The sequence below is a fragment of the Oryza glaberrima genome, chromosome 10 (assembly GCF_000147395.1).
Source record: "Oryza glaberrima chromosome 10, OglaRS2, whole genome shotgun sequence".
Lineage (NCBI taxonomy): Eukaryota > Viridiplantae > Streptophyta > Magnoliopsida > Poales > Poaceae > Oryza > Oryza glaberrima.
The window spans coordinates 15,006,940-15,029,333 of NC_068335.1; the positions used below are offsets into that span (position 1 = coordinate 15,006,940).

Sequence of the window (22,394 nt, forward strand, 5' to 3'; positions counted from 1 at the left end):
TTTGGAGGTAAATTTGCTTCTCATATGGGCCAACATCCTATTGGGCCGTGATGCTTCCGGGCCCATATCTGGCCCATTCCGAGCCCAAACTAACCCCCCCACCTCTTCTTCGTCCTCGAGTGATATCCTCCGCTTTCTCCAGTATTCCACAGTACACGCGACCTTGCCTGCAAAGGGGAGGAGGGCGAGAGACGGCGGCGATGGTGATGCCGCGGCTGCAGGAGCTGAAGGAGATCTTCGACGTCGCACGAGGCAAGGTTTGCTACCCCCCGCTCTGCTTGCTTGTGACAGCTCCTTCGTTGGCGCGGTGGTGAGGCCACTGAGGCTTTCATGGGGATTTTTTTTCTTTTTCTTCTCCCGTTGATGTTGCTTCTTGCAGGTGAGCCCGGTGATTCTTGACCTGGAGGAATCTCTACTGGCCAAGGTTCGCGGCATGAACAGATTTCTTCTTCGTGCGACTCCTTTCTGGTTTTTTTTTTCCTTTTCCGCCCTTGGTTTCTTGGATTTGGGTGTGGTTTGTGCAGTTGCTGATTCTGATTCTGCTGCTGCTGTAGGGGAACATGACGCTTGAGGAGGAGGTCACAATCCGGGTCAGCAAGATGACCGCGAGCGTGTTCAAGGTCTTCGCCACCGCGGCGTTTGGTGCGTCGAGTTATTATGCCCTAGGCCTCGGTGAGCTTTCTCTGCATGCGCGCGCCCGTCTCTATCTGTGAATCTGTCAAGCAGTCAGACACCAAACAAAAATTTATCAAAAAAATTGTGATTGAGGCCCTGTTTAGATCCCACACAAAAATTTTACACCATGTCACATCAAACGTTTAAACACCTGCATAAAGTATTAAATATAGTCTAAAAAAGTAACTAATTGTACAGATTGCGACTAATTTGCGAGATGAATCTTTTGAACCCAATTGCTCCATGATTTGACAATGTGGTGCTACAATAAACATTTGCTAATGATGGATTAATTAGGCTTAATAAATTGGTCTCGCGGTTTACTGATGGATTCTGTAATTAGTTTTTTTTATTAGTGCCCGAACACCCCATGCGATACCCTATATAATATCCGATGTGACACGCCAAAACTTTACACCCCTGTATCTAAACACCCCCTGAGTGTTGTTAGGAGACCAAGTGACATCGGATTTTATAAAATAGCGAGAGAATTTGGCTAGACTGACCATCTATCTAATCATGGACAGTTGGAAGTTTCTTTTAGCTATTGCTAAATGGTATGTTGGATTGAAATGGGTATTTCCAGTAATGCAAGGCTTGAACGGGAAATAGCAATAAGAACATGTCTTTTTTCGCCGGGAAGGCCGAAGGAGGCCAACCGAGTATATTAAGAAGGAATAAAAGTTACAAGAGAAAAAACATCAAAATGCACCAAGGTGCATTGCCACACACCACGTGCTACCACCCAAGCACAAACCGCTGAGGGTGAAACCTAGCACCAAACGACCCCCGTTGAGCTTGGCCGAACGCCGCTAGGCCTACAGCAACACCACAGAGACGAGGCTCCGAAAACGATGCCACCATGGTGGTCACGACATCCAGGATGCCGCCATCGCCCATCAAAAAAGATGTAGTTTTCACCCAGAGAAGCTCGCCAAGAAATGGAGAGGGTAACCCTTGACAACGCTCCAAGGAGATTACGACGCCCGAAGACGTAGCCGCTGCCGGCCCGGTGAACCACCGGACTAGGCTTTCGCCTGGGACCCTACAACCTTGACTGCAGATCGCCGTCCACCAACTCAGAACCACCACATAGACAAATGGCAGCACGTGGCATCCACTACACCACACCGACGCCCCTCCGTCGGTCGACTTCAACGAACCACCACCCCTGAAAGCTGGCCCAGGACTCCTCCGTTCCACCACCCGCCAGCCGCCTCGCCAGATTTGGCCGAAGGAGAACCTGGGACTAGGTGGCATTGCTTTGGTAGCCTGAGCTTCCCCCACTGACGAGCTGCCGCCTCAATCCAACCTAGAAACTCCCCGCAAAGAAGGGGAGGAGCTCCACGAAGGCCGAGGGTGCCGACCGGCAACGAGGAAGACGGCCCATCGCCGCCAGCTCCCTTTGCACTGCCATCTGGCCGTCGGTGGTGCTGCTGCTCCGGACCGGCGCCACCCGCCGGCGCCCCCGAAGTCCGGCCGCCGCGCCTCACCTGGCCACCGCGACGGCATCCCGGCTGCCCGGCTACCACGCCGAGCCGCCACCGAGGCCTGGACGACCCACCGCGCCATGGGCTGGCGCCGGGCGGCCAGGCCGAGCGAGTGAGCAGGGGCGCCGTTGCTGCTTCGGGCAGGCTTAGCTGCCTGCCGCCTCTGCGACCCGGCCGGCCACGACGAGCCGCAGCCATCCGCCGCCCGCGCCCGCCGCTGACGAGCCGCCTCCACGCCGAGCTGCAGCCGTCCGCCGCCTCCGCGCCAGTGCCGGGCCGGCCTAGCCGTAGCCGGCCGCCGGCCGCCACCACGGCCGCATGCCGTCGCGCCGCCGCCGCGTAGATCCAGGCGAGGGAGGGCCGGATCCGGCCATGGGGGCTCCGGATCCGCCGCCTCCTCCCCACCTCGCCGCCGTAGCCGCCATGGACCACGCCGGTGGGGAGCTTCGTCGTCTTCGTCCTTCACGCCGAGGAGGGAGACGCTACGAAGAGAAGAAGGCCTCGCCGCCGCCTTCCCTGCCCACTGCCGGCTTCGCCGCCGGCGGGCTCCAGCAGCGGCGAGGTGGGGGGAGGGAGGGAGAGAAGGCGCGGGCGGCTAGGGTTTTTCGCCCCCGAGCCGCCCGACGCGTGAGCGACGCTGGGGGGGGGGGGGGGGAATAAGAACATGTCTGTAAACGTTGTTCATTTTGTGGTATTATATAAGTTAGTTCATAGATGTAAGACATCTGCGTGATTTTAGTGTTGGAAATTATATGTGCAAATTGCATATAAAAATATTTAATAGGGTTAAAATTTCACATAAAAAGTGGTTGTAATATACCAAAACTCGAAACAACAATACTGGCTGAAAGTGATGATATTTAATAAAAAAAAGCATTTCCCTGATTTCTAAATAACCATTTCATCTAATAAAAACGGTTTATCTTACTGAAATGGAAGAAATTCTGCTGCTCCATTAGCGTAGGCAATTTATTGATGTTGTCATTTTTCTAATCGCCTTTGATATGTTCTGCACCAGAGGGATGTTGATTTTTATTATTATCAATTACATTTTTCACATTAAATAACAATGGGATTATATGCTTACCTAAATTTTCTCACCCTGAATGCTACATATGAAGCATTCCGGCTTACTTTATGACAAATTTGGGCTTTATATTAATATTTGGGTTTGTTGGGTCCTGAACATATGCTGTCAGTATAGTCGTGTTTTTATAACAAGTAAAAAGCTATTTTCATTTAAAATAAAGAAAACAATTTAGTATAGAGTACAGCTGCAAAGCTATCATTGTTGAGTAACCTTTCAGGCCTTGCTTTGGCCTTTAGGTGTGTGATTCCTTACCAATATTCTGTTGTGCAGGACCTAAAATAGGCGAACCTCCTATTCCTCGGTTTCCTAGAATCGGCGTATCTACTGGTAAATCTCAGTTTTTTGATCTTGTAGTGACTTTTTTTTTTCTCGAACACGCAGGAGATTTGTGTTTCATTAGATTAAGAAGAAAAAAGGGTAAAGATGCCCGAAGTACATAAACAACCTCACACCTTAGCTTTCAGATTACAAGCACACTTATGCCACAAAAATATGACCAAACCTGACTCTAACCCTAGGACTCTAGATCTGTCAATAGAGAGAGCCCTTGAGACCCCGCGGCCCCGCCTAATTTGAAAGCATCAAAACCGGTATGTAATTAATGGCGCTGCCCCAAGCTTGGCAAGTGCCCTCCTTCTGGCTGAAGAAGGGTGCCTTTGGTGTCTTTTAGTAACTCTTGTATATCAATGATCGCAATGCCATGCAGAGTTGCAGGCAAGTTTTATATTACTCTAGTCCTGGACCAAGAAACATTGCCAGTCCGGTACCAATTTTCGGACAATTCAGCAGGGAATGAGGGGGGAAGACAGGTGGCTTGCTCATTGGGATTCACTAACGATATGTAGAAAGCATTAACTTATAGTCACCTTACCACTGGTGGGGATTCTCTAACAATATGTAGAAAGCATTAACTTATATGTATATGTTCTTTGAACATTAACTTATATGTACATGTTATTTGAGTTTCATAATGTGTATTTGATATTCCAAAAGCAAAGTCAAATTTGAAGGTTCCAGGCTGGCTACTCTTAGAAATAGAGCTAACCCATTTGTGTGTTTATTATGGCATTGTTTTTGCCACCATTCATGCATGTAAACTTGCAATATATTGTAAAATCACTTGGCATAGTTGACAAAACCTATTGTTTGCTAGCTACACTCAGCAGTGGATGAAATATGCTAGTACTTTTCTCATCGTCTGGGATGTCAAAGTGATTCAGGGGAATGAACCTACAAGTATATTTGATGGATTGACAGTTCTTTATTCGTAAAATTTTAGTTTTGATTTTATCTTCTCTGTTCATATTGATAATGCTAATTTGCTGGTGCCTTGTTTCAGGCATTGCCTGGTTTGGTGGAAAATTTGTATATTATACAGCCTTGCGAGCAGGTGCTGAATTCATTTTGAAACGTGGAGAAGAACGCATGAAGATGGAGCTTGCTAATATGTATGTTCTGTGAAACAAATCAAATACTTTGATTTGATAGTGTATCAGGTGCTCCAACTAACTAGTTGTTTCTTTAACAGAATACTTAATAAGCATAGTGATGAAAAAACCCTGGTCGAAGCTGTAAAAGAGAACTTCTTTGCTGAGCATCTGTTTAGCGATCAGTATCAAGATAGGCAACTTTTCAGGTGGCATCTACGCAATACTTATGTTGACAGCGCTTTTATGGAAAGGGTGAAGGAGATCGAAGTTAAGAACTCGGATGATGGGTCTGGATCAATTTCTGGGCACAGAACTACAAACACTGTAAGTTGTGGCCAGAATCCAAATTTTTTTAGGGGAGTAGCTATACAATTTGAAAGTTTTCACACCTGTTAACTGTCGACAGTTGTATAGCAAATCCGATTTTTTTAATGATTCCCTGCAAGATGATTAAACTTCTTTTGCCATGTTTATGTTTGCAGAGATCATTTGGAGACCTCATGGAGGACCCGCTAGCTTGTATACTTGGTTCTTCAGACAGCAACATACAAAGCAACAAGTCTGCTGAGCACACTGGTACTACCGTGAAGAGAAGGGAGGTGCGAGCTCACAGAAGAAGCCACCGGCATCATCATCATCATCATCATCATCGACATGCTGACGAGTTTTCTGCGCTGTGATTTGTGATATCTATATCAGAGATTCAGATGTGAATGCTAGGATTGTCCTTCGAACTTCCAGTCGCAGGAGGCCGATAGGAGTAGATTTCTGGAATGAATATTTTGCGTCCACGAGCAAAATGAAGCTCATATGGATGTTCGATGTTTCTTCCATGTCCAGGAACATGTGGTTTTGACTTGCGGTCTGACCACTGCAGATTATTTGCCTGAAACCTAATGTGCCTATCTACAGTTCTGCGCTGAACATGTGCTACCTTTTCTTTTCCTGGTTGAAAAATGCTTCGTGCTGGATGGATCAACTTAAACTTCAAGATGTCCCCCCGCAAAAAAAAAAAAAAAAAAAAAAAAAAAAAAAAAAAAAAAAAAAAAACTGTTCAAGATGTCGTCTCTCTGATTAGTGATTACTGTGCACACACAGGCACTCCGATCATCCGATGCCAACTGCTTGTTCCTACGCGACATCGCCAACTCCCCGGCGGCCACGTGAAACAGCAGCGAGGGACAGAGAGACAGAGTAAGGGTAAGAGAAGGTGATGACATGTGGTCTACTGCATTTTGTTTATTATTTTTTGCGAGATTTTATTTTTATCTTTTTAACCGAACACCCTTATACTTGCGAGCCCAATTTATGTTTTTATTTACGGAGCCACCATAACGGCATATTTGCAAATAAAAAATAATTTGTGAATAAAACTTTTATATATGTGTTCTTAGCTATGTAAAAGTAAAGGCTGAAAAATAAACTTCGATGAAAAAAAACCTTAAAATCATCTCCAAATTTAAGGTTGAAAAATTTAAATTTTGGTTGATAAGCATAAGCATAAACGAAAGATGAGGCCCTTATATTTTACTTTGACACCCGCAGACTTGCGAGCCAAATATATATTTTTAGTCACATGGGACAAAAAGACCAAAATCGCCCTTAATATTGTCAAGGAAGGTATTTAGTTCCTGTTTAGAGAGTCTAAGATTTTTAGATTTTTTTGGTTGGTAGCCAACTTATGAGAATTAGGAGAAGTTGGGTTTTCCAGCTTCTGGCTTCTAGTTCATTTTCTAAATTCTACAACTAACAACTTCTTGTGAGGAGGAAAAGCTAGATTGTTTGGAGAAATTTTTGATTCTAGAAGAAATTATAGCTGCCAAAGCTTCCCCTGATAAACTATTAACTTGCACTGATTTTATTAGTCGGGGGACGCTTCACGTACCTGGTTTCCTGGTTGAGTGACTGGAGCCGCATCTTATCTTATAATACGAATTCAATGCCAAAAATCGGAAGGAGAATCATGCCACGTGGCAACCCAGGTTTCGGGGAAGAGAGGCTCGCACAAACGATCTTGCGCGCGCGTGCACCAGCGTCCAGAAGTTTCTCTGCAAATGAATCGATCAAGCAATTAGGCCCATGGGCCATGGCTCAGCAGGCCGTGTGAACTACGCCATGGAACAAAAAAATGCTGGGTTGTTCTTTTCTATAGAGATTCAACTATACAGGGATGAAACTAGATATTGTAGTCATGCAAACATCTGGTGCACGCTCATGAATGCATGAACAAGCACATTCAGTAATATATGTTTACTCACTACTTTTACGCACAACCATATAGGCTCCCATCGTTAGTCTTATATGAAATTAGCTACTGTCAAAATTTAAATTTTAGAAGCTAATTTTGAAATTGATTTTTAAGTTTTTTTCATCAAAATTTATTTTTCAACATTGGTTTTTAAATCACTAAGAATATATAAAAAAATTACCCATAAATTATTATAACTTTTACTGATACGTCGTACGGGGTATTATACACATATGCCCAACCTATATGGAGGCCAGAATACGTACAACACAGGAGAAATAAAGAAATAATGATCGATCATCCATTAATGATGAACATAAAACGATATATATAATTAGTTAGAAGTATATATGTAGCGAGATCCTCTAGAGGTGCTCCAACAGTGGATCCGGTGTACAGAAGGCGATAAAAGGTTATGGGAGAGAATGTGCTAAGACGGTGGAGTGAGAGGAATAGCGGACAAGACCGCTATAGCTGAAAACCCTACCGACACCGGTACGAACTGCCCCAAAATCACTTCACCCCAACCATTCTTAGGGCTCGTTCGGATTATTGATAGAAAAAAAGGATAGAAAAGTATATAAATTAAATAGAAATGGATTATAAGTGTACAACAAAGGAATGAAAAACAAAAGAATTCATCAGTCGAGGGAGGGCATTCAGATTACAAGAATTTGATAGCATAGGACTTGTGTGTATGCAAGAAGAAAAAATAAGGAGCTCAAGGGATTTTTCATGTGAAATCAGCATCAAAGAAAACATTCCTTTGATTTTTCTGCAATTGGTTTCCACGTATTCCCTCCATAATATTTCTTGGAAATCGTGTGAAAATTCTCTAATCCGAAGAAGCCGTTTGGCCTTGTTTGGATTGAAGAAAATATAGAGGAAAAAAATCAAAGGATTCCAAAACCTTAAAAAAAAAACAATTCACTGTAGCAGTGTTTGGAATGGAGGAATTGAGAAAAGGAAAAGTGCAATAAAAGGTTCCCATTCCTATGGTTTGGGGCAAAATCACAGGAAATCAAACATCCAACGAAATCTCTCTATCTTTATTTTTCCTACGAAACACAGCAGTCCAAACTCGCTTGAATTATTGCGTTGCCACTGTATGTCTGGCAAAGCTCAGATAGCTATTGCTGCCTCTTACCAGAGGAGTAAAGAACTAACAATGCATACTTTGGTTAGGGATTAAAAGAGAAAATATAATGGATGTAATCAAATCACCAACTAAAATTTCATTGTTCCAAACATCTATCCTTTTACAGTTCATGTATTTTATACTTTGTATTCTTCTGTTATGTATCCGCAATCCTATGTTTCATATTCCTATATGTTTTCTTCATGGGTGTGTTTGGATAATGGGAAATGGGGGGTGGGGTTGTGATTGGGAAATGAATGAAGTCTTTAGATTAAATGGAAAAAAGAGAATGAATGGCTATGATTTGAAGATGGGCGGGAATCATTTCCCTTTGCCATTTACCAAATATTGCCTATGTGTTTTTCTCCGTAGAAAAGAAGAAACTTTTCCTCTCGTTGTCCCTCTATTTAATTGTTACTACCAATTGGACCCAATGGGCCAGGCTCACTGTACCACGGGTGGCAAAGCCACACGCCTTTTCTAGTGAGGACCTAAAGTAAACTTTCTCCAATCCCGTTCCGAACAAGGCCACTTCACATGCTTGCAGATCTACACATGGGCCGATATCCTAGTGGGCCTCGATGTTTCCGGCCCAACCTTTGGCCCGCGGAGCACCGGAATATGGGCCTTTCGGCCCATTTCGCCGCTCCGACGCCGATCCCGAATTACCCTTCGTCCTCGTGTGATCTCCGCCGCTTCTCTTCTCCCCCATTCCGCACGCCTCGCAAGGCGAAGGGAGGGGAGAGAGAGAGAGGAGGGGACGAGACCGCGGCGATGGTGATGCAGCAGGTGCAGGTGCTGAAGGAGGTCTCCGCCCTCCTACGAGGCAAGGTTTGGCCGTCCCGTGTCTCCTCCTCCTCTTTCGTCCGGTGCGTGAGAACCGATCGGATTTGATGGATTCTTTTCTTCCCGATGTGTGTTTGCAGGAGACCCCCGTGATTCTCGACCTGGAGGAATCGCTTCGGGCCAAGGTTTTTTTTCAGGAACAGGAGATTCTTGTTCTTGTTCCGGTTTTGGTGGATTGTGTGGGGGGTTTTTTGCGTGGCTGAGTAAGATTTCTGGTGCTGTAGGGCGACATGACCCAGGGTGAGGAGGTCAAGATCTATGCAAGTAAGGTGACCGCGGTCCTGTGCAAGGCCTTCGCCACCGCGACGTCCGCTTTAGTCGGGTATCATGTTCTCGGTGTCGGTGAGCGCGCGCTCAACCTGTGAATCTGTGATGTGATGCCATTATTTTTGTGGTAGCTGTAAATGAGAAAATAAGTAGTATGTCTGGTGTCGGTAGGAGACACCAATTGGCACGTCGAATTCTACATGAAGACGATAGAATTTGAGTAGACTGACCATCTAATTGTGTACAGTGGATGTCTCCTTTAGCTATTGCTAAATGATATTTTGGATTGGAATGGGTAATCTCCAGTGATGTCTTTTTCATGCAAGGTTGGGATGGATATTAAGATCATGTCTATAAATGCTGTTCATTTTGTGGTATTATGTAGGTTAGTTCATAAATTCAAGCCATCTGAACGATTTTAGTCTTGGAAATTATATGTCCAAATTGAATATAAAATTATAAATATGGTTAAAATTTCACCTAGAAAATGTTTGTGCTATATCAAAACTCAAAACAACAATACTAGTTGAACGTGATAATTTACTCTCTTTGAAGAAAACAGTAGCATTTTCACTTTCTAAATAATCATTCTGTCTGATGAACAGTTTATCTAACTGAAATGGAAGAAATTCTACTGTTCCTTTGTTCTAGCCAAGCCAATTTATCAGTACTGTCATTTATCCAAACATCTTCCATAAGTTCTGCACCAGACGTGGTGTTGTTTTTATTATTATCAATTATGTTTTTCACGGTGATAATGATGGGGTTATATGTCTATCTAAATGTGTATGAAGCATTCTGGCTTAGTTTATGACATATTTCAGCTTTGTATTAATATTTGGGTTCACTGGGTGTTGAACATATGCTGTGTAGTCATGTTTTTCTAACAGTTTAGTTTGAATAGAATCAATTTCATAAAAATTAAAGTTGAAAAAGTTTGAATAGAATCAATTTCATAAAAATTAAAGTTGAAAAACTATCATTATTGAGTACCCTTGCAGTTGAAGGGCTTGCTTTAGGTACAAAACACATGATTCCTTACCTATATTCTGTTGTGCAGGAGCGAAATTATTAGGCAATCCACCTCTTCCTCGGATACCAAGAATTGGCATGGCTGCTGGTAAATCTCAAGGCCTTTTTTGGATCTTGTAGTGACTCTTGTTTATACATTTAAACTTGCAATATATTGTAAAATCAACTCAGAATGAACCTTGGTCACAACCTACAAAAATATTTGATGGATCGACTCTTTTTTATTTGTATTATGTTCTATTTTTATATTCTCCGTTGATAATGCTTGTCATGTTCCAGGCAGTGCATGGATTGTTGGAAAGTTTGCATATTATACTGCCTTGCAAGCAAGTCCTATTTTCATTTTGGAAGGTGGAGAAGAGCGCATGAAGATGGAGCTAGCTAACATGTATGTGCTGTGAAATAAATCAAATAATATGATTTGATAGTGTATCAGGTGCTCCAACTAACTACTTGTTTCATTAACAGAATACTTACTAAGCATAATGATGAAAAGACACTGGTTGAAGCTGTAAAACAACACTTCTTTGCTGAGCATCTGTTTAGTGATCAGTATCAAGATATGCCACTTTTCAGGTGGCGTCTACGCCATACTTATGTTGACAGCACTTTTATGGAAAGGGTGAAGGAGATCGAAGTTAAGAACTCAAGTAATGGGTCTGGTTCAATTTCTGGACACAGAACTACAAACACTGTAAGTTGTGTCCAGAATCCAAATTTTCGTAACTCCCTGCAAGATGATTAAACTTTTTTCATGTCTATGTTTGCAGAGATCATTTGGAGACCTCATGGAGGATCCACTGGCTTGTATACTTGGTTCTCCAGACGGCGACATAGAAAACAAGAAGTCTGCGGAGAACACGGGTACTATTGTGAAGAGAAGGGAGGTGCGAGCTCATAGAAGAAGTCACCGGCATCATCATCGACACACTGACAAAGTTTCTGCCCAATGATTTGCGATACATATATCAGAGACTGAGAGGTATGAAATTGTGAATGCTGGTAGGATTATCCATCGGACTTCCAGTCGCAGGCAACCGATAGGAGTAGGTTTTCTGGGATGAATATTAGCGTCCACGAGCAAAATGAATTTCATAGGGATGTTTGATGTTTCTGCCATGTCTGGGAAGTTTCTGTTTGGCGCATTTTAGCGTTCAACTTCTCCAAAAACATGTGTATATGGGGTTGCAATTTGATCGTTGCAAATTGCCTGAAACCTAATGTGCCCGTCTGCAGTTCTGCGCTGGTGCATTTACGCATTACAGCCTTCTAGTTCAACTGAAGCATGTGTTTACCTTTGTTCTTTTCCTGGTTGAAAAATGCTTCATGCTGGATGGGTCGATATAAAACTGTTCAAGAAATTGCCCCTGTGATTACCATGGGACAGTGAGGGCAAGGTGTTGATTAAACATGAACATCTGAAACTTGGGCATGCAGCATGATGCTATACTCTGAGAAGGCGATAAAATACGAGCGCTTTTCGGCCTGCTGTAAATGAACGATATGAGTGATATGAGTAAATTGCATTAGTAGTACATAAACTTGTTAGTTGGGTGTTAGTTGGGTGCAATTTAGTACATAAACTTGTAAAATGCTTGTTTCAGTACACGAACTTATCTAGTTAGTGCAAACGAAGATAAAAATAACTTGGCAATGTTAATTTTACGAAGCTGATGTTGATTAAGATATGACGTGCATACGTGCAGTAAATATGCATAAGACATGCAATATTTATAAATTTGGTCTCTAGTTTTATCTTTCATCATGGAAAAGATGAATTTGGTATATTTCTAACCCTTATATCATTGCTTGGTTTTTTAATCTTTTTCTACTATCGCTATATCCTACTCTATTTTTTATTGAAGAGGTGTATGTCTAATAGCAATCTTCTCAGATATATGTTCACATAGTATCCTAATCAGCCCTAAATCAATAAGATTAGCCATATTTTATTGAAGAGGTATATATCTAATAGCAACCTTCTCTCATATATATGTTTACATAGTATTCTAATCGGCCTCTAAATCAATAAGATTAGCCATGTAGTGTCCTTTTCGCTTTCCTCCGCACGCACCAGACAAGTTCATATACCAAAGTGAGCATTTTACAAGTTCATATACTAGATTGCACTACCTGACAAGTTCGTGTACTGACGATTCAATTTACTCCAAGGATATACTAGCAACATCTATTTCTCAAACATAGCCGCCACCAATCAGGCACGCGATATGCACAATATTCCAGACTATTAACTTCTTTATAAGATAAACTCGTCCATACAGTTACACATTTTTCTTCTTTCATTTTTTTTTGGGGATTCTCCACAGTTCAGACGACACAATGGGGATGGGGGGCACATGAAAAAGAAAAAGGAAACAGGTGACATTTGATTTTCTTCTCCGACTGTTTATCTGATCGACCTATACTGTACACATACTCCGCTGCCAAGCCTTTTTATCTTGCAACAGCAGGATGACTGCTATCTGGACAGGAACTGGGGCTCTAAACCAAGCCATGCCTTTGCAGACTATTGAGCCCAAATGTAACGGCAAAATCACAATTGCTCTTTATTCACAGTTGCTGTATGACGACCTCATGGGTAGAGTTTCACCGGTATAACGATATTTCTTGCGGTACATAGGAGCCCGCTGTCTCCTGATGACAAGGGATTACTAGCCTTTGCAATGTCTTCAGATAGCTAGTTAGCTGGCTAAAAGAAGGGCGCAAGTTTGGATCCCTGAAAGTGAAAATGGTAACAGAGATAAATCATGTATTAGTACAACTGCAATGTAAAGTTAACAACAAAGAATAGAAGGCTTCATATCCCTCCTAACCAAAACACTTAAATAAGCCTTCATGTCTTTTTTTAATAAAAACTCACTTCTGCCAGCAGTCCTGTATAATAGATGCAACTAGAGGATCAACCTCCATGGGGATATCAAGCCGTCTATCCTGGAAACCAACTGCACCCACAACTTGCATGGGGTTCATGCCACTCCATGGCATTTGTAGTGTTGCTAGTTCCCATAAGATGACACCAAAGCTGTAAACATCACACCTGCAAAACTCTCAACGACGATTAGCTGCAGTTGTCAATGTGTTGTCTAGTGTGCCAACAGAAATAAAGGCCGGGGAGAAATTCAACTTGAATTCTTCAGAGAGAATAAGATAATGCCAATGGAGCCTTTTCTCTAAAAAAAGATAATGCCAATGCATAGGACAGATGTGATCTCTACAAGACAATAAAAGGTGTTTTGTAATTGATATTTAGTAATGGTTTTTACTATGTGCAGCAGGAATAGAATCATGTGCCGCAGTCACACCATTCAATGGCACCCTCAGCCATCTGGATAGAGGGTTCAGTCAGTATGAGAAAATGGAGCACAATCATGTTGCATGACATTTCAAATTCATCACCCTCCTTGGCATTGACATGACAGGCACCAGGGATGAAGTAAATGAATTTCAGAACATTCCATGGTAGATGTAATTAAACTAAAAATTCAAATTGTTGTCATTCTTATTAGCAGCTCCGCATAATCCACAAAGCCTGCCATATTACATTTCTATCCAGCTTGTATTATGTATAGGTTGCCAATATCCTATTTCAATTTCAATGAAAATGAATGACATAGATGGTACGGGTTCTAGAAGCTAGGATACGTCACACGAAGCTAAAAAAAATATAATCAATTATCAATTAACCACAAAATGCTCCACATAGAGACATCGCAGAATAGATTATATTCAATTAAGCCTAACTTCTGTGATGGCTTATCTACTCGGACAAGGTATCTTATCCATATAGGTCAAATAACTGCTTGCATTAGTCTATAGAATAAACCTCATTAGGTAGAGAGTGAAATTTAAGCTCGGCTAAAACATGTATGAAGTACAGGAAATTTGTTACAGTAAATCCTAAGCAGAAAAATATTCCCTCCATCCAAAAATATAACAGCTTCTAGCATTTAAAATTTGTCATAAAACATAACTTCTCCATCTAGATTCACTTCTCAACCAATAACAACATTTTATCTTTTAATTTCTCCACCTACTTCCTCTTTTCAACTAATCGCAACATTCCCCTATTTAATTTCACCTATTTTCTTAATACCGGTGTCCAACCCCAAAACTTCTTATATTTTGGGATGGAGGTAGTAGCAAATAAAAACAATTGAAAATGGTGTTAAAAATCACTTACTTCTCATTTGACTGCTCATTCCTTAATACCTCTGGTGCCATCCACTCAGGCTGTTAAGAGGGGGAAGCCATAAATTTTAAGACAGGGTACATGAAGCTTTCGACAACTTTAAGAGGAAAGAATCATTCTAGTCGGAATGCCAATTACTTACAGTCCCTGCAGTGGATTTGGATGACAAAAATGTACCGTGCTTCAAACGTGAAAGTCCAAAATCACAGACCTGTAAATGTAATTTGTTAGCTAACAAGAAGCTTTCAGGCTTTGGTTCTCAAAAGCAGATAGATACCTTAACGGTCCAATTATTGTCAACCAGCAAGTTTGGTGATTTTAGATCACGATGAACAATTGTCGGTACACTAGTATGAAGACAATTCATGCCTCTGGCCTGCAGAGTGAATAAATCATAATAAGGGCATGCACATGATGATAAAATTGAAAATACAGAATCCAACCATTACCACATCAAGGGCCATTTTAATCCTGCGCTTCTCATCAATTTGGCAATCAGGGCGATGAATAATCGTATACAAGCTTCCCCTAAAAAGAAATAACAATTTGATTAAAGTCATTGCTGAAACACGAACCATTTGATCCAATACTGACAAAAAAAAAATGCCATAACACTCATGTTAACAGGTCTAGCCTAACCTAACAGAGCACTTTGTCTGTGAAAATTTGAACATTCATATAGTATAGCCCCCATTTTTTTAAAGCTAGTCAGCAATAACAACTCGTGTTTAATACAGGTATCATAATGAGCATCTTTTCATTTAGTTTTAGTCATGAATGCAACACTGCATTACTACTTCTGTAGTTCTGTACGGCTATAGCTGGTGTCATTTGGACTGACTACACATGTTATGACCTACTTTATTTGAAAACACAAACTTGCTATACCTAGGAAGGTATTCTGATACAATGGACAAGTGTGGAGGCCGTGTTACTGCACCCATAAAGAGTACAATATTTGGATGACGAAGCCGGCGCATAATCCTCACCTATTAAAAGAGAATTATCAAATGATTCAGGGACTACAAGCAGAAATAACAGTAATAATATAACATTAAGTTTGTGAAAAATCAAAATCATAAAATGTTCACATACCTCGCAACGAAATTCAGCCAAAGCATCACCATAGAACTCTTGATCCAAAAACTTCTTTACAGCCACTTCCTGTAAATAAGTAAAATGTCACGTTTTCATTATAATGATCAGTTGATATCAAAAGAACTTTCTTAATATCAGGAAGGGGCTCCATCAAAATTATTTGATAGCGGATCCCTGAGTACATCACAGACATAGACCATTCTTTGACATAGGTGCACTTACAGTTCCATTCCAATCGGCATGGTATACTTCTCCATACGAACCTACAAATTACAAGGAAACTCTTTTAATTGTCATACATTTAAAGATATAGCAACACAAGAGCTCCTAATGCACAAAAGAAACTCCAAAAACACATGCTTATGATAGGATAACAGTGCAATTTTTTAAAAATTATTTTTTGCAGTAATGCTAGTGAATATTTCTTACATTTTATGACAAGGGATAGTGCAACCTACAATCAGCTCAATGAGTGAATTAGTATATTACAGATAAAACAAAAGAACAGTTGTGTACCTAGGCCAATCCTTTCACCAATTAGAAGATCCTCCCAGAGGATTTCACATTCAGAAACTTCGCCCAACACCATGTCAACGGTGCTTGACCCAGCTTGGGGTGGAGAAACAGATTCTGAGTTCTGCCTTGATGTGTCCATGAATCTGTCTAGAGGGGACCTTCTTGGATCAGGATGTAACCTCATGTTGTCATGCCTATCATAGTTTTCCTTGTTCTCCTTCACTTCTGGAGAATACCCTTGCATACTACTATAGATTTGACTGTCAAATCTAGAATAGATGGGAACTTTTTCCAGATCATGAGGGCCCTTTTCTGCAACCTTCACGATTCCAGATGTAGAAGCTGCATTCACTGAAGAGATACCATTCGGTTTGTCATCATAGTAATGAACAGGTGCCAGGTTTGGTCTATCCAGGCGTTCTCCAGTGGCAGAAGCTGTTGCCGTAGTTGAGGCACCAACTTTTCTATTGTCATAATTACGACCTGGTGCTGCACATAACCTATCATTACGCTCTCTGCCATTGGGATTGTAATGCTTTGCAGTTGACCAGGCCAACTGAGATGACGATGCAGCATTGTCGCTAGTGTTTCTCCGACGAACTAACCCCTCAGCAATATTGTATTGCTTGTTAGAAATGTCATTACAAGCTGACCAGTTTTTCATCACCAATGGTTGTTGAGATCTTCCAGGTGCTGGAGCTATATTCTCTCTACGCCTTTGATATTCATTATTTCTATTGTTTAATCCCTTGAATGCCAATGAACTTTTACCCGGTTCAATACCCCTGAAAGAATCAGTCTCTGAAATTTGCTTTTTAGACTCTTCATTTTCTTGAGAGTCTGGAGTTAATTTCAAGTCCTCTTTCTGCATTGAATGTGCGCCAGCAGAAGTTGATTGTTGATCAGATTGCATCTGAGGTGCCAATGTCCAGAGTTGACTAACCTCACTTCCAGCTATCATGGTTTTTTCACACCCTGATTGATTTTCTGACAACGAATTACCATTGCCAAACATATGCAATCGGTTGCCTACATGCTCAGAATGAGCTGCACTTGGGTCATTTTCAATGTTACTTGCCAATTCAACCACCTGATTCTGCACCAACGGTTTAGTCAAGTTGAATGGAGTACCCTTTGAAATAAAGACATCTGCTGGAATGAGTGTTCCTGGGGCAGCCATAACATCAACCAAAAATTCCCTACAGTACAACACAGAAAAAAGATTTTAAAAAAAAAAGTGGGTAAGAAACAAATTGAAGTATAACATTTAAAGTAAAAATGGATGAATAAGAAATTTACAGATTATTAGATAGTAGAAATGTGATTCCATGAACAACTAATAATGCCTAGACATGGAAATACCTTTCGTTATTCATCTTTACAATGTTAATAGCATCATCTTCAACACCAGTGTAATGGCTCCCTTTAACCAGCTTGCATGGAATACCAACACTGTCAGCAAGAATCTGCATGAAAATGCATAAGAACTGAGAGAGCATGTTATGATTGTAAGCTAACTGCGAAGACATGTGGAAAGGATTTCATAATTATGCAAAAGCATTATATGTTCTCTCGTCAGATTTGGCTATCTAATGTTGATTTCATTCACACATCATACTAAGCATTGATAAATAATTATTGCTTTAAACATCAAGATATTTACAAGCCTGTCTACATAGTGCTTGCAAAGTACTGCCAAGATCAATGCTAGGTATCACATCATCTATAATTATCACTTAAGAAGGATCTGAACCTTTATTGACCCACTTATACTAGTATCAGGGCATAAATGTGCAATCCTAGAGTTTCAAGACCCAAAAGTTCATGTGTAAGTTTAGAGAGCAACAGTGCACTTTACTTATAACATACGAACTGGTACTGCATTTTGGGCATTGATGGGACAGTCTCACAGTCTAATCCACTGTACTGGGCAGTATGGCAGAATACATAAGATGCACCAACACATGAGAGAAGGTAAGACAGTAAACAGTTTACAAGATCCAAACATACTGATAAGATGATGCAATATGTTGATAAAAATATGTATATAAGATAGTGTTCCACATCCTCAGCAAATTGCCGATCATCAATGCAAAAAATATGGTTTAGATTTTTCTTTTTGGTGGAATAGGCATGTTAACCAATAAATCAATTGAAAAGTTGGTAGTTGCCACTCCACACATCTGCGGAAAGGGAGAGACCTGACCTTGAAAAGTAAGGCACGATGCCGAGACAAGCCTATGTCAATGCGGCCTATAGGCAGCAGGCTTGTCTGATGTGATGTCCTCTGCTCAATGCTTTTGCCCAACCATTTCGTAAACATTTCAGTTGCATCTATCACAGGACCACCCATATGTCCTGCAACAACTTCAGCTATTCGTCGCACCAATACTGTAGTATCAGGACAGCCCAACATGCAGCATTGTGCTACTTCCATCATCTCCTGCAAGGCACTATCAAACTTATGGTCGACCACAATCACTTCAAAGCCAAGATCTCCAATGCTGGTCTGAAGTTCTGCAAGCGATGGCATCTTTCCCTGCCTGGCCGACTCCGCGGAAAGTCCAAATATGTCATAGAACCCATCTATAACTTTCTCATTGTAGTCAAGAAAGTTATAGTCCTAAAGGAAGTTAGAATACAGATTAGATATAGGACTAAATAGATCGCAATAGCTAGTGCCAAAACATAAAGAAATCAGAGGTGGACAACCTCCATTCAAAAGTACCCTAATTAAGCATCCCCAAGAAATTAGCACGTTAGTTGGAGAACAACAAAGGGATCTGTCCATCCAAGAATCGTGGGACCAGATCATAATGTTTTAGATTAAACAAAGAGTTCATGACAGATACAACTCGCAGATATTGTAAACCAATAGTGTCCTAAAATTAAGACTCCAAACCGACTGCGACATTTAATCCCAAATTTCGAAATTATTAAACCAATAGAATACTAAAAATGAGACTCCAAGTGAAGTCAATAAATAATTATTAATTCCGAATTTTGGAATTATTAAATAATGAAACGGTCAATTAATACTCAATGCCAAGTACAGCTTGGTATATATCCAGAAATTTAGAATTATAGGATAAAAAAAAACCATAAAATATATCAGGTGGATTTTTTTATCTACAATTTTGGATTTCAAAACTACTAATTCCAGAAAGTAGCATATTTATTTATCTAAATTTTGAAATAATTAATTGAAGACATAGTAAATGGTCTGTGCGTGGCTGCATATTTTACTATACACAAATTTGGTCTTGATGATTCAAAAGATAGCGAATTGGACTGTATATGAACATGTAATTAGAATAGAAAATTATCCGATAACTTTTCATATAAGTTCCATAAACCCTAAATAGAAGGTAGTTATTGCAAATACCAATAATATTCATATCTTGTATGAATGTATCGGTTAATGAATCGTCAGGATATTACTGCCTAGTGGTTTGCAACGCACTTCTGATAACATGAATACAAATAAACCCCTGCATGCATATTGTGTGTCGATGTGTCCATTTATGCAATTTTCTAGTGATTACTCCACATTTGAGTAGTTATAGGCAAGTAGCCTTTTACAGGTTTTATGAATTGAAACTCAAATACATATGAACATTACATCCTCCCCTATAACTACAGACCAGGCCTTCTAGTTAGATATTTGCCAACAACATCGAGAAATCTATTACCATTTGATTCAGATTTTGTTGATTAAAGATCATCAAATCCAACTAAAAACCTACCATGTGAAAAGTACCAGATTTTCCTATTAAAAAGCTACTGACGCAAAATAAAATAACAAAACTAGAAACACTTTAACATAGTCTGATAGTCTTGAATTCACATAGCAGACTTCTGACTTTCCCTTTCAAATAATTGTTGCTTCCATGGTGATGAAGCCTAATGTGGATATCAGGAGGCCAGCAGGATTGACTTCTTGATCTCTTCTGGCAGGCATTATATTGTTTCCACTTATTCCGACCAATAGTTTCCTAATGAATGCTCTTAATTAAGAAGTTTTGGTCCTCTTTACATTATATAATATGGACAGGTATCCACTAGCATATTTCTTAAATGTTGTTGTGCAAGTTCAACCATGAAACTGTTCTTCATTGCTAAAATATGTATGGTGAAGTAATATAGGAACTGGTTATAAATGTGTCAGAACCTAGATTTGCAAATCTGAATCATCTGTGTAAACAGACAGTTATATTGGCCTAACCTTTTAATTTATTTAAAGGTCAGTCTTGCTACCTTTACAAGGTAAGAATCCTTTTGCAGGGCTAGAACAGCCTTATTTAGAAACTAACAGCATGCCAAAATTAGAACAGAGTATCCATGAACTCACTGTGCAAGCATCTGAGCAAATGAGTGTGTGGTTCAGCTACAACCTTATTTTCCATATTTTGCCAAGATCATCACTACTCCACAGTCCACACTACTCAATTTTTCACTCCAATTGTTGAGATTATCAACCAAAGTGTTAAAACTTTTTTATAAAGCATTGAACTAGCTGAACCCTACCTTAAAATCCTTAATGACCATGCATTAAGCCATTGTGTTGTGCATGCATCATAGGCATATCCTAGTGGCGAAGTGTGCCCACAAAATGCTATTTACAACACGAAATGGCCTGAGGCCACCCTAACAATCTTAAGGACCACAAGCATTCTGTAAACCCAGCTACTAATGCAGCGAAATTAACATTAGGCTCAGTAGCTCACCCGGTATCGGCGGGAGAGCGCCTCCGCGGAGTCGCCCACGCCACGATCGGCGGCGGCGCCCAGGTCGCCCCTCCCGAGGCTCATCAGCTTCGCCTTCCTGATCTGCTCCCCCTCCGTGTCCCCCGAGCCCCCGCCGCCGCTCGGTGCCGACACCGACGCCGACGCCGACAGCGCCATTGCCAGCTGTATCTGGTACTCCTCCTCCTGCGTGATGAAGTCATCCCCTCCCGTCTCCATCTCCGCCTCCTCCACCACCGCAGCCGCCGCGGCCGATGACACCCCCACCCCCGCCGGGGACGGCGGGGGCGGCTGCTGCTGCGCCGCCGGATTCGACGGCGCGGCGGGCTCGTGCGACCGGTGCGACCACTTGGTCACGAACGGGATCTTCATCGCCCGCGCCCGCGACCGCGACCGCGAACCCTAGGGTTCGCGTTTCGAAAATTTCCTCCCCTTCCTCTTCTTCCTCTTCCTAGCTCTCTCGTTCGGTGATGTGATCGGGAAGCGAAATGGGGTGGAAACGGAGAAGACGCGGAAAGGGAGGGGGGTTTAAGCAAAAATGGCGGGGATTAGAGTGCTAAACAGGCTGTGGAAGTGATTAGAGAAACAAACTGTCTACCGAACGCCCGCTAACGCGGCTTACCAGCGAACAGAGTGTGCAAAGTACCTCCTGACCTGCTTGTGCTTATGCCAGGATACTTAAACACTCTGTTGTTTGATAGGCAATGGTTTTACTCTCAAACATGAGTGCTATATATAGGGGTAGGTCCAGGGGTACAGATGTGCCTTCATCTAGATATGGATTTTGCATCCCTGGTTAGTTCATACTTGCTAGTTCCAAAACCGAGCAGGCCATCGACGCAAGAGAGAGCACCGAGCAGGCCATCGACGCAAGAGAGAGCACCGAGCAGGCCATTTACGCAAGAGAGAACACCGAGCAGTCCATCGGTGGGAGAGAGGATAGCGGTGAGCCGGTGAGGAATAGAAGGTAGCGCCTCCTTTGTTGGTGACAAACGTCATCTTATCATAGTTCATATTTGATTTTAGTGGAGCGTGGCAGATAATTTTGTCCTTAGACAATATTTACGTAGTATATCTCTTATAATATTATATGGCTTTATTACGTATACATGGCTTTCGTTCGTTTATTGACTTAACTTCCAAAATTGTACAGGGCAACTATATTTGTTCGGTAGCTGTGACGAACAAAGGCTCGTTATGTTTCGTTGATTACAAGCGATATCATCATCTGATGATAGTTTAAATTAGATTTCAGTGAAATGTAGCACATGCTTTTTATAGACAATGCATCACTCGTATATGTTTATTTTTCTTTTGCTACTTTGTTTGGCACTTCAAAAATGAGGCAATCCATTAGTGAGAATAAGGGTGTGTTCGAAAGTCATGGTTTGCATCGCCTACTCCCTCGTTTTCTGCATACACATTTCCTGAATTGTTAAACGGTGTGTTTTTTGAAAAAAAAAATCCATACGAAAGTTGTTGTAGAAAGTCATATTAATCCTTTTTCATTTTTTTTAAATATTTAATTAATCATGCGCTAATGAGCCACCCCATTTTTCGTGCGCGTGGTGATGTTCACAACACCTCTTTCGAACACACTCGAAGGAAA

The 22,394-nt window shown here is 41.4% G+C and overlaps 3 protein-coding genes across 7 annotated transcripts; 2 read left to right on the forward strand and 1 right to left on the reverse strand.

Moving 5' to 3' along the window:
- The first annotated feature begins 145 nt into the window (after window positions 1-145).
- Window positions 146-5,963, forward strand: LOC127752885 (uncharacterized). Of its 5 annotated transcripts, none has more exons than XM_052278323.1 (7): window positions 146-257; window positions 380-424; window positions 555-672; window positions 3,526-3,582; window positions 4,595-4,703; window positions 4,784-5,009; window positions 5,168-5,961. In XM_052278323.1, exons 1-7 carry the CDS (start codon window positions 201-203, stop codon window positions 5,363-5,365), a joined length of 810 nt encoding a protein of 269 aa, XP_052134283.1. In that variant the 5' UTR covers window positions 146-200; the 3' UTR covers window positions 5,366-5,961. The 5 variants fall into 5 exon arrangements, with proteins under 5 accessions (XP_052134283.1, XP_052134284.1, XP_052134285.1 ...); XM_052278325.1 differs by having other exon boundaries at window positions 152-257; window positions 385-424; window positions 5,168-5,960; XM_052278326.1 differs by having other exon boundaries at window positions 162-257; window positions 385-468.
- Window positions 5,964-8,749: 2,786 nt separating this feature from the next.
- On the forward strand, window positions 8,750-11,499 carry LOC127752884 (uncharacterized). Its single transcript, XM_052278322.1, has 7 exons — window positions 8,750-8,902; window positions 8,998-9,042; window positions 9,142-9,259; window positions 10,245-10,304; window positions 10,496-10,604; window positions 10,685-10,910; window positions 10,987-11,499. The coding sequence occupies exons 1-7, from the start codon at window positions 8,846-8,848 to the stop codon at window positions 11,167-11,169; spliced, it is 798 nt and encodes a 265-aa protein (XP_052134282.1). The 5' UTR covers window positions 8,750-8,845; the 3' UTR covers window positions 11,170-11,499.
- Window positions 11,500-12,377: 878 nt separating this feature from the next.
- Window positions 12,378-21,390, reverse strand: LOC127752883 (serine/threonine-protein kinase EDR1-like). Its single transcript, XM_052278321.1, has 13 exons — window positions 20,768-21,390; window positions 18,247-18,663; window positions 17,403-17,506; window positions 16,041-17,239; window positions 15,747-15,787; window positions 15,522-15,590; window positions 15,315-15,415; window positions 14,876-14,954; window positions 14,704-14,802; window positions 14,569-14,637; window positions 14,418-14,467; window positions 13,098-13,274; window positions 12,378-12,953 (listed from the first exon to the last, which is right to left on the reverse strand). The coding sequence occupies exons 1-13, from the start codon at window positions 21,155-21,157 to the stop codon at window positions 12,824-12,826; spliced, it is 2,925 nt and encodes a 974-aa protein (XP_052134281.1). The 5' UTR covers window positions 21,158-21,390; the 3' UTR covers window positions 12,378-12,823.
- Between the last annotated feature and the right edge of the window lie 1,004 nt (window positions 21,391-22,394).

Coding starts and splice junctions, on each gene's coding strand:
- LOC127752885 (XM_052278323.1), top strand. CDS start 201: ATGGTGATGCCGCGGCTGCAGGAGCTGAAGGAGATCTTCGACGTCGCA. Junction 3,583..4,594: donor TAGAATCGGCGTATCTACTG/GTAAATCTCAGT, acceptor GCCTTGTTTCAG/GCATTGCCTGGTTTGGTGGA. Junction 5,010..5,167: donor GGCACAGAACTACAAACACT/GTAAGTTGTGGC, acceptor TTATGTTTGCAG/AGATCATTTGGAGACCTCAT.
- LOC127752884 (XM_052278322.1), top strand. CDS start 8,846: ATGGTGATGCAGCAGGTGCAGGTGCTGAAGGAGGTCTCCGCCCTCCTA. Junction 9,260..10,244: donor GTATCATGTTCTCGGTGTCG/GTGAGCGCGCGC, acceptor TCTGTTGTGCAG/GAGCGAAATTATTAGGCAAT. Junction 10,305..10,495: donor AAGAATTGGCATGGCTGCTG/GTAAATCTCAAG, acceptor GTCATGTTCCAG/GCAGTGCATGGATTGTTGGA.
- LOC127752883 (XM_052278321.1), bottom strand. CDS start 21,157: ATGAAGATCCCGTTCGTGACCAAGTGGTCGCACCGGTCGCACGAGCCC. Junction 14,955..15,314: donor GTATCAGAATACCTTCCTAG/GTATAGCAAGTT, acceptor ATTTCTTTTTAG/GGGAAGCTTGTATACGATTA. Junction 14,468..14,568: donor CCAAATCCACTGCAGGGACT/GTAAGTAATTGG, acceptor CCCTCTTAACAG/CCTGAGTGGATGGCACCAGA.